This window comes from Schistocerca serialis, chromosome 11, assembly GCF_023864345.2.
Source record: "Schistocerca serialis cubense isolate TAMUIC-IGC-003099 chromosome 11, iqSchSeri2.2, whole genome shotgun sequence".
Classification (NCBI taxonomy): Eukaryota; Metazoa; Arthropoda; class Insecta; order Orthoptera; family Acrididae; genus Schistocerca; species Schistocerca serialis.
Genome location: NC_064648.1, coordinates 145,024,553 through 145,040,231, shown reverse-complemented (window position 1 = coordinate 145,040,231; position 15,679 = coordinate 145,024,553). Strand labels below are relative to the sequence as shown.

Sequence of the window (15,679 nt, the reverse complement as noted above, 5' to 3'; positions counted from 1 at the left end):
TAGTTGAATTGACAGCCTCGAGAATTGTACTATTTATCGAGTAATTGAATTCCAACAGATTTCTTTTGGAACTCATATGGATCACCTCACACTTTTCGTTATTTAGCGTCAACTGCCACCTGCCACACCATACAGCAATCTTTTCTAAATCGCTTTGCAACTGATACTGGTCTTCGGATGACCTTACTAGACGGTAAATTACAGCATCATCTGCGAACAACCTAAGAGAACTGCTCAGATTGTCACCCAGGTCATTTATATAGATCAGGAACAGCAGAGGTCCCAGGACGTTTCCCTGGGGAACACCTGGTATCACTTCAGTTTTACTCAATGATTTGCTGTCTATTACTACGAACTGCGACCTTCCTGACACGAAATCACGAATCCAGTCGCATAACTGAGACGATACCCCATAGGCCCGCAACTCGATTAGAAGTCGCTTGTGAGGAACGGTGTCAAAAGCTTTCCGGAAATCTAGAAATACGGAATCAACTTGAGATCCCCTGTCGATAGTGGCCATTACTTTGTGCGAATAAAGAGCTAGCTGTGTTGCACAAGAACGATGTTTTCTGAAACCATGCTGATTACGTATCAATAGATCGTTCCCTTCAAGGTGATTCATAATGTTTGAATACAGTATATTCTCCAAAAAAGTTAATTGTAACTTTGTGTACAATAATCACATTTCTGACAGCAGACTTGTTAATTACTTGCCACATCTCATAATCCACCTTAAAAGATGGCATCATTGTTATGCAGAAATTTAGTTAGTGGCAAAGCAACTTTCAATGCCAGCAGGAAATGTGGACATTGTTAAATACCTGCTCTTGTGCTGAATGCAATTTGTCTTCCATTTTCGAATATAATTTCCAAATAGCTGTTTTCACACTATAATGAGGCATTAGCAGATCAGTAGAACACTGTCTGAGTTGAATTATGACCATGCTTTCTTTTCAAACACTTTCATTGGCGTGTGCTGCAGAGAGAGTTCATTTTAACTGAGTAAGTTAATGGGTTTAATGTAAATGTTTCTTTTTCCGACTGTGCTGTACTTTCAGTTTTAGCATAATGCTAAGAAACAATGACATAAAAAATACATTAATACTTCAAATATAAGCCCTTCAAAAATAACACAGTACTTGGCAAAAAAGATACTGAAATAGTCAAAAAACAGTACCGAAATTGTCCATAAAATCAAATGATTTTTTCCTGTCCCTACATACAACTATTCTACTAGAGTGAAACCTCTATATAACGTTTTTCTAGGGACCACAAATTCTGAACACTGTATAGAGGAAAACACTATAAAGAGGAAGGCTTCCAAATAATAATTATAGGGCATTACTGAAGATCGGGATGCCACTAATCGGCTTTGACAAATGGTGCCATAGATGACATTTTAAATTTTCACAATACTGTAATATGATATTCATTGCAAATGATCAATGTATCAAATGATTATTTTTTGTAATTAAAACATGGGGCCCAGTAGGTGTATGGGTGAAAGTAAATGGCGCCAAAAAGATCGCAAGCAGAATGTGTGTCACATGTAACATGACCAGGTTCTGCCACTGACATACGAAACACGCTGAGCGCAGGCTTTCCGAGCTGGTGCAAACTGTGGATCCACAGAACGGAAAACGATGCGTCTACATCCAGTCACTTAAACATTATAAAGAGGTAAATAATTGACCAGGGTTCCAAAAAGATGAGCATTACATGGAGGAAATTGTAATATAGAGGAAACACAGTAAAGAGGAAAATTTAACATTGTTTATATGGGCTTTTAGTCAGGACTGAAAAAAATAGATGTAACATAGAGGAAAACATTATATGGAGGAACGTTATAAAGAGGTTTCACTGTACATCCAATGCACCTAACCATCCCTGCCATTGTTTCTAGCTATCAGTGGAGACCAGTCTCTTATCACCTGTATGATGTCCACATAGTCCAGCTGCAGCAGTTTGAGACTCTTCGCGAAGCTCTCCCTCGTCTTCTGTGCAGAGAAGTCGAACATGGTGCGCGGGTCCATAGTGTAGCGGCCCACCTTGGTGGCGATGTAGTACGCCTGACGAGGTATGCCCTTCAGGGCCTGCAGAAGAGATGACAGTGGACAAATGTAAAAAGCACTGTAAACTCTGGTTGACCAGTTCATTTACTTGAAGCCAAGTATCTGCTGCAGTGTTCAAACATCTTACGGGAATACAGATGGGTGACATCATCGATAAACACTGATATTCCGGCAGATCAAATCCCGGCGATTTTCGATGCACAAACATGAGAGAAAGCTGTGAGAGGAAGGAAATTTATCATTTGTATTGTTACTTGCAGAAATTTGTAACAGGGCAGGCTGGCACTACTCTACTTGTTCTTATAGAACTAATGACGCCAATGTAATTTTCTGTTTTCACACAAATTTCCAGTAGTAGTACACATACAACAGCTGCATAAAGTTTCTAAAGCCTTAGTCAGGCATTATTTAATTAAACTTTATTACTCACTGTATAATTTATTGGCAATGACAGTAATACATTTTGTTCATAGGAAAACTTTTATTTACAGAAATATTTCCATAGTTGTAGACTACGTTTATTTCAAACAAAATGCCATTAGGCTAAAAATTGTTTATTCAAATTAACACAGCTCATTCACAAGTCCATTAGTCTTCACTTTTCAAGCAACATTTTATTTCTTCCAAAAACATATTACTTCAAAACTTATTCCTATTCAGTATTTTTATGTTCTGAATGTTCGAACCTTAAAAGGTACTTCTTTCTAAAATACAATGGCACATTTTTGTAGCACTGATGTTTCTATTTAAAAAAAAAAAAATAATACTCTGTTAGTTTTGTAATTACTCCAATAAGAAAATTTCACTGTCTAGAAGCTATTTGGTGAAGTTTGGGAATCTCTGTGCACACTAAGATCCAATGCCATAACATAATACCAATAATTTTGCCATTTTCTACTACTGGAGCAAGTAGTTAAGACAAACTTACTTTACTGTCTAGTGTATCTTTGTCTCTTAATTTTCATGTCTTTTATGTTAATAGGTGAAATGATATAGCTTAGTATTTTGCCACTGTGATTTTCTGTTGTACGCTTGTCTAGAAATGGGCATCACGTTCTGAGCTGCATTTGCAGTTGGTACATTCACTATGTCAATCAGTGTTCATGTAAAGTTTCTATTTTGTTTATCAATATCACAAAAAGCTCCTTTAAACCATTCATGGATTATTTGAACCACTCACTTGTTATATATAAATGTTAAAGTTACTTACTTACAAGCTGATCATTGTAAGTTTAAAGCAATAAACACAATGTATTAAACAAATGGACATGGCTGTATTTTGACAGTAAGTCTTTACAGTGAACAAATCTATTCATTAGCTAAAGAAAGTTCTCGAAGGTGAACATTAACAAAATTCACGAGACACAGGTTGGTAACTTTACAAGTTAGATGAACATTGCAGTAAAAAAAGTGAGATCACAATGTGCGCTTTCTTTTTGTCACATTACCTTCCTCGTTACATTTGTGTCTCAAAAATGATCGGACAGTGACCTGTCAAAATATTGGTGGTCATCGATCACATCATCTGGCTGCATTCCCGTAAGTTGTTGAATATTTTATACACCAGGAGAAACTCGAGTTCACATTTATTGTGATGATTGTAAATGACAAGCTGAAACAGTGGGCCTGACAGATATTAAGATTCTGGATATATCTGCATCCAAATACTGATCTAGCACACAGATTTTCCTTCTCACATACAATACTGTAAACAGTAATTCGAACCTCCGTCTCGAGACAAGACACATCATTACTGTCTGGTGTATTTTGCACAGTACTGCAATATAATTTATGCTACATGAAGAAAATTTCTATTGTGCAAAAGCCTGCAGTAAGAATATTATATAGAGTTCATTCCCACTGTTCTAGTAAATAAATCTTTCCAGGTAAATGAAATGTTTCTACTTTTACACCAGTATGTGTATTACACAACTCATCTCATGGTGTGTGCCAGAGGGTACTTCTGGTACCACTACCATGTTCCCTTTGCAAATACCACACGAGAAGAACAAGTGTCAGTAAACCGCCATACGATTCTTTGATTTCTCTGATTTTCTCATTGTGGACATTTTGAAAAATGTATGTGGAGGGGAAGTAATATTTTTGTCCAACTCTTTGTGACACAGCAAGGTGGATTCTTCCCACCTGTCATGTTTTTCTACATCCATAAATAAACAATTTTTTTGCTAATTTATTTTACTAACAACTACACAGGAATCTCACGCTCTTATTTAGACTTAATTTCACTGGAATTTGTTATTCAGATTCTTAGTCTGATAATTTTGACTCCATTGGAGTAATTAATTTTCATTAGGGCACTCATAATTCAGAAATGAAGTTACCTGAAATAGTTAGAGATGTGAAAAAGTTTGTGGTATGATCAGTAAAATTCCATATACCGACCCACACTGACAATGTTCGGCATCCCAGTCTCCCAGTAGTGTATTCTAAATTACCTAAAACTAATTATCTTCAATGTTCAGACATTAATCAGTGATATCATAATCATAGAACTTCACAGTGGTATGACTTGCATTAACGGAAATACAAAATCACTGTGCACATAACGTAATTTGCAGTAGAATCACCAAAACTGATTACAGTTTCCAGTAAATAGTATTTGTTCAACATTAACACACTGATATCGTGTATTTATTACTGTGGCTTCAGGCTTTCATGAATATACATTAGAGATGTTAGGTGTTTAATCTGATGCACGGACATTAAGACACAAATATATATGTGGTAGCACACTGTTTACACATTCATAGCTATTAAGTGTTTAATGTCACGGTCCATGCTGGTGAGGGAGTGCCTGGCTGTTTAACGACCGACATAAGAATGTAATATAATCTTGGAAACTATATAATGTTTTTAAAATTGGCTACATTAGATCCTGTTACTTTGGTTGGATTTAACTGTTATCTGCTTTATGAAATAAGTTGAAGCTTAGTATATTACAAAAGTATACGCAACATTGTAATGGTTCCGTATTGGGAATACAATTCGTACGACTAAGGCATCCATTGATAATTTTACATTAGGATATTTTACACAAATCTTAATGGGCTAATTAAGTGGTGAGGGGGCATCATCTGACACGGAAAAAATATAAAAACAAAAGTACAGTGTCAAAGTTCAGAATCTAGCAAACACAAAGGCAAAACAGATAATGGAAATTATGATGGTCCAAGCTTTCAGTGTCAATCATTTGGTAAGTTAATTGGGTTTAGATAATTTAAAGTATGTTCTTGGAATGAGTGGAATGTCTGCTTTCGAATCAGTGCTAACAATACCTCATTTTCACATTACTTAACGTAGTAAAACTTTCAATTACCGACTGTACCCAGGTACCCTACCCCCTCTCTGCCTCGTCCCTGCACGCTCCCACAAGCAGCATTCCCACCCCTACCCTGCTATCCCTCTGCCTCAGCCTCCTCCTTACCCCCACCACCCACCTGCTTCTACCATCATACACTGGTACTCACAGTGTGGCCTCAGTAGACAGAGACTGATTTACGAGCAAGTGAGAGTGTGTGTGTGAGAGAGAGAGAGAGAGAGAGAGAGAGAGAGTGTGTGTGTGTGTGTGTGTGTGTGTGTGTGTGTGTGTTTCTATTTCTGACAAAGGCCATATTGGCTGAAAGCTCACTTTCTGTCTTTTTGTAGTGCCTGTCTGTGACTCAGCATATCCATTATATCATGAGTAGCAACTATCCTTTCCATAATACACTACTGGCCATTAAAATTGCTAAACCATGAAGATGACGTGCTACAGACGCAAAATTTAACCGACAGGAAGAAGATGCTGTGATATGCAAATGATTAGCTTTTCAGAGCATTGAGAGTTTCCGACCGATTTCTCATACACAAACAGCAGTTGACCGGTGTTGCCTGGTGAAACGTTTTTGTGATGCCTCGCGTAAAGAGAAGAAATGCATACCATCACATTTCCGACTTTGATAAAGGTCGCATTGTAGCCTATTGCGATTGCGGTTTATCGTGTTGCGACATTTCTGCTCGTGTTGGTCGAGATCAAATGACTGTTAGCAAAATATGGAATCGGTGGGTTCAGGAGGGTAATACGGAATGCCGTGCTGGATCCCAACGGCCTCGTATCACTAGCAGTCGAGATGACAGGCATCTTATACGCATGGCTGTAACGGATCGTGCAGTCACGTCTCGATCCCTGAGTCAACTGATGGGGACGTTTGCAAGACAACAACCATCTACACGAACAGTTCGACGACGTTTGCAGCAGCACGGAATATCAGCTCGGAGACCACGGCTGCAGTTACCGTTCATGCTACATCACAGACAGGAGTGCCTATGATGGTGTACTCAACGACGAACCTGGATGCACGAATGGCAAAATGTCATTTTTTCAGATAAATCCAGGTTCTGTTTACAGCATCACGATGGTTGCATCCGTGTTTGGCGACATCGCGGTGTATGCACATTTGAAATGTGTATTCGTCATACCGGCATATCACCCGGCATGATGGTATGGGGTGCCATTGGTTACACGTTTCGGTCACCTCTTGTTCGCACTGACGGCACTTTGAACAGTGGACGTTACATTTCGGATGTCTTACGACCGTGGCTCTACCCTTCATTCGATCGCTGTGAAACCCTACATTTCAGCAGGATAATGCACGACCGCGTGTTGCAGGTCCTGTATGGGCCTTTCTGGATACAGAAAATAATCAACTGCTGCCCTGGCCAACACATTCTCCAGATCTCACACCAACTGAAAATGTCTGGTCAATGGTGGCCGAGCAACTGGCTCGTCACAATACGCCAGTCACTACTCTTGATGAACTGTGGTATCGTGTTGAAGCTGCATGGGCAGCTGTACCTGTATACGCCATCCAAGCTCTGTTTGACTCAATGCCCAGGCATCTCAAGGACATTATTATGGTCAGAGGTTTTTGTTCTGGGTACTGATTTTGTGCGTGAAAATGTAATCACATGTCAGTTCAATGTATTTGTCCAATGAATACCCATCTATCATCTGCATTTCTTCTTGGTGTAGCAATTTTAATGGCCAGTAGTGTATTTTTACATTCCATCCCAGACTTTCTGTTGCAGGAAAAAATTTATTTATTCATGGGGGGGGGGGGGGGGTAGAAAACATAACAGAGGCAGGCAGGATTCCAACTATTTTACGATCTATAGACAACTGCATCATCTGCGAAAGGCTTCGTGGAGGTTTTGATATTACCAACATCATCATTTGTATAGGCACTACAACACTTCCTTGTGGTACAACTGAAATTATCTTTCACCTGTCAATTTTGTTCTCTCAAGAGTGGAGTGTTGAGCTGCACCCGCAAAGAAATTCTGAATCTAGCCACAAATCTGATTCAATATTTTGGAAGCTAGTATGCTGATCTCCAAACAACAGTGTAGAACTGTATGGAACATCTTCTGTGTTTTGCCATATAGAGGATGTAAATGATGTTTACAACATACCACAGTGGTGCAGTGGTGGCTGGGATGTAACTTCAAATTGCTCAATGAAAGTCACCTAAGCAACAGTGCATACACACCACTCAAACATGGGAAAATGGCAAAAGCAGTTTCCATCCTCGATGAGAGGATTAGGCCTACTGCAACTCGACCTCACCTTGCCGAGAACTTCTTCAGACCTCCCGAGGCCGTAGAAGGGTGCCGTGTCGATGTAGTTGATGCCCTGCCGGATTGCTTCCCGCACTGCCGCAATCGCATCCTCCTCGGGGTAGTCCCTACAACAGCACATGTGGTGTCATTGCAGGGGAGTTGTCTCACCTCTGTACATTAATATATCAGGTCATATATTGGCCTATTGTAATATTATACAGGGTGTTTCAAGAAGAACAGTAAATATTTTAGTAGGCAGTAATATAGACTAATTCCTGTAAAACATTCCATACACTGTATGTACATTTTTTGTTGGTTGCAGAGATAACAACTGTTTCAGCTGTAACTGGCATGAGACAACTGCTTGAAGAAATACCCGTTACCAATTCGTCAATGTACATAAGAGTAGACAATATGTGCTTCTAGTGATGTAAGTGGTATGTTTATTATGATGATGTATATTCACTACAATGTTTCTTTCTGCTACACACATTAATCATTATTTAACATAATTTGAAATAGTTTAATGACATGCAGAAGATGAAGTTCATCATTACGTTACAATTCTGTTCAAACAAAATTTGTGGACATCCATTTCTGTTCACTCATCAAATCCAGAAAGGCAGAAATTTGTTTATCTAACGCATTTCTTGCACAAGATAAGCAGAAATTTCAAGTAGAAGTTTCTGGAGAACACTGTAAAAAGCTGTAGTCAATCATTCGAAATGTAAACATTAACATCATTCACAAAGTATATGGCCCTGCGAACAAGACGAGTTACAGAGATCAGCTGTGGACAGTGGATGTTCACCATATCAATGGTACTATTATCACTAGAATATTTTGATGGTTTATTGAACTACCCCAAACTGGTAAACAATTTGGGGAAAACCAGCTCTCCAGCAGTTGAACTTTTTGTAAATGGTCCAACATACAAAGAAGTAACCAGCAGTTAGGAAAAAAAAAAAAAAATAAAATAAAATAAAAATAAAAAATAAAAACCGAAGCAGCTGGAACTGATGGAATGCCAGTGGAATTGCTGAAATATGGTGGTTAAACTACTCGAGAAATTGTTTAATCTCAATTCTTAAAATTTACCGACATGAAAAAATACTGCATGAATGGAAGCAATCAATCATTGTTACTATACACAAGATACGAGATAAATGAAACTGCTGAATTACTGCAAAATTTCCCTACTGGTCGCAGTATACAAAGCACTGTTGTGCAAGAAACTCGTCAGCCAAGTCAGAATGGGTATGGAAAAGGGAGCAAGCAAGGTGACATACTGTGATTCACTATCTTCAATGTCATCAAGGAAAAAGTAGTAAGAAAACCAAATAAGCTACAAACTGAAACATGACAGTTGATCAACCAAATGTAATGGCCTGTGCAAATGGCACAGTAGTGAAACTGAAACTCTGTTCCAGAAACTAAATGCAACCTTCATGAAAATAGGTTTTAAAATTAATGGAGAAAAGATAGAATAAGGGAAAATATAACTATAAAACAACGTGATGACCTTCTGATAGAAAACTACTTTTAATATCACTCCCTATTCCAGTTAACCTCAATGTAAATATAAATGACTACAACAGAATATATGTCCAATACCAAATTAAACTATAGAACACAAACAATTATTTTTCCCTTCGAAAACTTCAATCCTACAAACTCTAGGAAAACTATAGCACACAATCATCAGCTCACAATTGCTGTAGGGAGTGGAAACCTGGAATGTGATCTAAAGAGAAGATCACAAACTCTCGTCCTTTAAAAATAAGGTGCACAGAAAATTTTTTGTGTCAACATTTGGCCAAATAACTCAAAGATGGGTTATGAGATACAATAAAGAACTAGTTAAGCTACCCCAATGGCCTTCAAATAAGGCAGAATAGTCTCAGATACACAACTGGAAGATCAAAGGCTGAAGACCTCTGAACAGAAAAGATGGCAAGATGAGGTGACCTCACGCTGCAGAGAGATGGGCGTGACTGGAAGGAAGAAAGCGCGATGAGATGGGAAGTACTGGAAGCAGATAGTGACAGCAGCACAGGACTGTCACGTCCCAAAGAAGTCAATGGACTGAGTATAAAAGAATACCTCATTAGCTACTCTTCTACAGTTTATTAGAAGTACTGGGCTCAGGAATGTAAATCCTGCCTAATTCTAATATCTGTTCCAGATAGACTCTGATTTTGCCAGTATACAGGGCGAGGCAGTTAAGTCATAACACCCCTTGTATCTCCCCAACCATAATACACTACTGGCCATTAAAATTGCTACACCACGAAGATGACGTGATACAGACGCGAAATTTAACCGACAGGAAGAAGATATGCAAATGCAAATATGCAAATGATTAGCTTTTCAGAGCATTCACACAAGGTTGGCACCGGTGGCGACACCTACAACGTGCTGACATGAGGAAAGTTTCCAACCGATTTCTCATACACAAACAGCAGTCGACTGGTGTTCCCTTCTGAAATGTTGTTGTGATGCCTCGTGTAAGGAGGAGAAATGCGTACCATCACGTTTCCAACTTTGATAAAGGTCGGATTGTAGCCTATAGCGATTGCGGTTTATCGTATCGCGACATTGCTGCTCGTGTTAGTCGAGATCCAATGCCTGTTAGCAGAATATGGAATTGGTGGGTTCAGGAGGGTAATATGGAATGCCGTGCTGGATCCCAATGGCCTCGTATCACTAGCAGTTGAGATGACAGGCATCTTATCCGCATGGCTGTAATGGATTGTGCAGCTAGGTCTCGATTCCTGAGTCAACAGATGGGGACATTTGCAAGACAACAACCATCTGCACGAACAGTTCGACAATGATTGCAGCAGCACGGACTATCAGCTCGGAGACCACGGCTGCAGTTATCCTTGACACCGCATCACAGACAGGAGTGCCTGCGAAGGTGTACTCGACGACGAACCTGGGTGCACGAATGGCAAAACGTCATTTTTTCGGATGAATCCAGGTTCTGTTTACATTATCGTGATGGTCGCATCTGTGTTTGACGACATCGCAGTGAACGCACATTGGAAGCGTGTATTTGTCATTGCCATACTGGCGTATCACCCGGTATGATAGTATGGGGTGACATTGGTTACACATCTTGGTCACCTCTTATTCGCATTGACGGCTCTTTGAACAGCGGATGTTACATTTCAGATGTGTTACGACCTGTGGCTCTCCCCTTCATTCGATCCCTGCGAAACCGTACATTTCAGCAGGATAATGCATGACCGCATGTTGCAAGTCCTGTACAGGACTTTCTGGATACAGAAAATGTTTGACTGCTGCCCTGGCCAACACATTCTCCAGATCTCACACCAACTGAAAATGTCTGGTCAATGGTGGCCGAGCAACTGGCTCGTCACAATACGCCAGTCACTACTCTTGATGAACTGTGGTATCGTGTTGAAGCTGCATGGGCAGCTGTACCTGTGCATGCCATCCAAGCTCTGTTTGACTCAATGCCCAGGCATATCAAGGCCATTATTACAGCCAGAGGTGGTTGTTCTGGGTACTGATTTCTCAGGATGTATGCACCCAAATTGTGTGAAAATGAAATCACATGTCAGTTCTAGTATAATGTATTTGTCCAATGAATACCTGTTTGTCATCTGCATTTCTTCTTGGTATAGCAATTTTAATGGCCAGTAGTGTAGATACAAAGATGCCTTTTGGACAGTGAATTGCAGGGACAGGGGCTACTTGAATACATCACATTTCATGTTTGTGCTATTTTTTATTACAGAGATATGAGGCCAGCTTTGGTTTTATTTAAAAATAGAACCCTATGTTAAATTTTAACATGATTGGCTTCAAAGACGGTTTCAAATGTGTATATCATAATATTTATGCAAATAGTTTTTGAGACACAGATATATTCTCATATCGTGTTCATCCTCCAAAGCAGCATTGTCCAATGCGACCTTTCCTGTTGTGTAGAGTACATGGTAAACGTCGCGAGTCCGTCCTTACACAAACTCGCCCATTTACCCGACAATAGTAATACATACCTAGTACATATACACCTGTAAAACAGGGTATGTGTAACAACTCCAAAATACTGGACTGATAATGATTAGTTATGGGGTGTAGACATATCTGGGCAAGTATAACAACTCCAAAATACTGAACTGATAATGGCTAGTTACCAGCCGAAATCTGGATCTGCTCTAATAAAGCTACAACAGAAACAACGACTGATTGCTGCTCTTTGCCATTTTGAATACTGTGTAACTGTATCACATCAATACAGGCAAAAATAACGAAAATTTTTTTTATTAGTTATATAAATAAATTTCATAGTAAATTTTGTCAAATCTCCTGCACAACAAAGCACACTTCACAAGCACCACTCACCCATATATCCCCAGTGGGCCGCCACCCAGCCCCAGGTGGGACACCTTGAGGCCCGTTGTGCCGAGGTCATTGTACCGCATCGCCCTCACGGCCTCCTCGTCGTGGAAACCCGGAACGTAAGTCGGGGGCAGCATTTCTCACAGTCTTGTGCTCTGGTGTTTCTGCAACAAAGAATGGAGATTTTTGGTGCTTCCAGCCTGTGGTTGCAGATAGTGATGGCAAATACAGTTTCTTTATTTGCTTGAGTGATGTAAGGTAAAAAGAACAATTTTACATTTCAATGTATTTACATTAGCAATATTTCAATACATTCTCTGTTTTGTGTGGAGTTAATAGAACACTGGCAGTGTGGTATAACCTTTTTCAATCAGCACAGAGCTTTTCAGGGCCAGACACTGCAATGGCTTCTCATATGGCATCGTGCAAGCTGCGCATCGTGGCTGTCAGGTGGATGCAGTATTTCTAGACTTCCAAAGAGCATTTAAGTCACTATCATATCAATGTTTACTAACAAAAGTACAGGATGGAGCAGTTAAAAGTAGCCTGCTCCCTCCTTTTAATGCAAATGCAGTACTTCAACTTCGGAAATGAGTAGACAGTTTTATGCAATAACTGATTGTTAGCATTCTTCTGTCAGCGTTTTAGTTTCTTTCATCAGTGAAGTTAGACGTTTTTCTTTCCAGTCCTCAAAATGATTTTCTCAATAGAAGAAAGAATCAAAATTGTGGATCCATATGTGAAAACAGGTTAAGTCAAGGAAACTCATGAAATTTCCGGGGCCAAATATTTGGATAGAGCACTACCAGCAAAGAGAGCAATACCCAGCCTGTATAAAAACTGGCACACCTATGGACCTGTGCAAAATGTAAAACGACACAGAATTCCTTCAGTTCATACACCAGAAGTTATTGCAGACATTCTTCAAAGAATTATGCAGGGCCAAAAGGAGTGAACATGTAAACTGGCCCAACAGGCACATGTAAATAGGAGGAGTTCCCAGCGGATATTGAAAAGTCTTAATTTGGAGCCAAATCGCATGATGGTTGTGCAGCAATTAATGGAGGATGGCAGTCAGAAACACGTAGATTAGTACACATGGCTTTTGAATATCAACGATGGTTTGTTAGAACCTTTCCATTATATCACAATGTGATGAAGGACGGTTTCATCTTTCCGGTCATGTGAAATTGCAGAACGTGAGGTACTGAGCAACAGAGAACCCTAACACTGTTTGTCAGCAACCACTCCACAATGAAAAAAAATCGGCATTTGGTGCAGTGTAATGGGAACGTGCATCATTGGACCAATATTTTTTGACAGTGCCCTCAATACAGTTGCACGTATGGCAATTTTTGATACATTTTGTGTTCAACTCTCTGAATATGAAAGACAATACTGCTTCTTCCAGCAAGATGGGGCAACAGGACATATGTCTAAGGTATCCCTGGAACAAGTCCATGATGCCTTCACTGACGAACAAATTGCCAGCAAACATTTATGTCCACCACATTCGCTGGATCTAACAACATGTGATTTTTTTTCTATGGGGACACTTGAAGAGAGCAAGGTCTACGAAACAAATCCACACACTACACAGGAACTGAAAGACAGCGTCCACCATGAAGTTGCTGCCATCGATACCCGAGCTTTATGTCAGTTCATCTCAATATGTTACGATGTGCACAATTGTGTACTGATGTTGCAGGGATCACTTTCAACATCTTCTATAAATGTATTTTTATTGTAAATAAATTCATTTCAGCTCTTTGTTTCTGTGATTTCACTGATTTTCCTTCATACTCACACAAGCTACTTTTATCTGCACCAACCCGTTTTATTGCCATCCTAAGGGGCCCGGGTTCGATTCCCAGCTGGGTTGGTGAGTTTCTCGGCTCAGGGACTGGGTGTTGTGTTATCTTCATCATCATCTCATCCCCATCCACAGGTCACCCAATGTGACACCGAACGTAATAAGACCTGCATCAAGGCGGCCGGACCTGCCAATGACGCCAAGTGCTCATTTCCATATGGAGCGTTGAGCGAAATTTATGACTGGATTGAGGACTTACTGGCAGTAAGAATACAGCATGTTACCTTGAATGTAGAGTCACTGACACATGTAAAAGTAACTTCTTCATGTGTGCCTCAGGGAGATGTCTTGGATCTGTTGCTGTTCATGTTGTATTTAATGACCTTGGCAGACAACATTAATAGTAACCTCAGACTTTTCGCACATGATGTAGCTATCTACAATTGTTACAGCACAGAGGTGCTACAACAAACATGTATGAAAAGACTGCACACAGATACACAGTTTTGGGGGGAGGGGGGCCTTGGTGCTCAGTTCCTATTTGAACTAGAAAAATGGGATAAAAAGTTCTTGGTCCAGCCCCGGTCAGTGGCTATTTTCACAGCCACTCAAAAATCTGTCTTTCTGTAGCTAGGTTTGAACAACAAACCAGGCAAATTGTGTGAATCGGTTAATTCCTTTTGCAAAAGTTTGTAATTGGGCAAAATTAATGCTCAGCTAATGCAACCAAATGTACGTGCGACGTGCAACGTTTGGATTTTACATCCGAAAACAGTCATTCTTGTTTGGATTTTACACGCAAAAACTGTCACCCTTAGACAACTCCAGACTGGAGCAAGACAGGGCCATGTGTATCCGACCTTGGTCTAAGGTAAGTTTTAACCTTTTGAAAAATCTTGCTTTGTATGTCACTTCTATACTTTAAACTTATACGAATTGGTTCAAACTTTGCATGAAGGTACATAAATGGATAATCAAAATGCAATTTTTTTATCCAATAATATTTATCTGTTGTCGACATACAATGTTTTAAACTAACCTAAATGTAGGACATAAAATTCATTTGTACGTGAACTGAATGCATGGAAATGGTTTAAAGTGAATCAGATAAATACAAATGGATTATTACGATAAAATTGAAAACTCACTTTCAAAAACCTAGCTTCGCACAACAGTTCTAATTTTTTAGAAAGGTAGTCAAATGTGTGTAATTAATGGTTATTATGTTGTTTTCTAAAAATCTTTTTCCATTCCAGCATATAGTGGTAAAGTTGCATGTGAAAACCTGGTTTTACACAAATCACACATGCTGAGATGGTTTAAAGTGATACAGATTATAATAAAAAATTTGCAATCCTTATGGTAATTGTGACAATATTTGCAAAAATCGGTCAGCATTCAGATTGTAAGTGTAAAAAACCAAGCATTTGCACATGAAACTGTGTTTGCTAGAAACGTGTTTCATTTTAAGCGCTGTATTTGGATATAATTAAAAAACTGGTTGTTACAGTCAATAATCATTTGTGCAAAATGATGTACTGTTTGACTGAGCATTTAAAGCTTCATCAATGACCACACGCAGAGAATTAAATTAACCTGAAAATTACTATAAATACAGTTGTCACAAAGATCACCTGATTTCTAACCAATAGAAAATGTTTTACTACATTTTCTTCTGAAACTACTATGCTGTCTTGTAGAAAATTTATGTTTGGATAAAACAAGTTCAAGTTCATCTATTTTCGTACAAGATAGAAAAGTTGATAGTATTTTATCATGCATACAGTGTTTGCCAGTTGTT

The 15,679-nt window shown here is 39.2% G+C and overlaps 1 protein-coding gene across 3 annotated transcripts in view; it reads right to left on the bottom strand.

The window, feature by feature from the left end:
• Positions 1-15,679, bottom strand: part of LOC126427233 (uncharacterized) — an 85,841-nt gene that overhangs the window by 41,076 nt on the left and 29,086 nt on the right. For all 3 annotated transcript variants that reach the window (XM_050089470.1, XM_050089472.1, XM_050089471.1), the window contains 3 exons: positions 12,069-12,229; positions 7,699-7,816; positions 1,932-2,093 (listed from right to left, as the gene is read on the bottom strand). In XM_050089470.1, coding sequence (XP_049945427.1) covers positions 1,932-2,093; positions 7,699-7,816; positions 12,069-12,202 — 414 coding nt within the window. In that variant the 5' untranslated portion in view covers positions 12,203-12,229. The remainder of the gene's footprint in view (positions 1-1,931; positions 2,094-7,698; positions 7,817-12,068; positions 12,230-15,679) is intronic.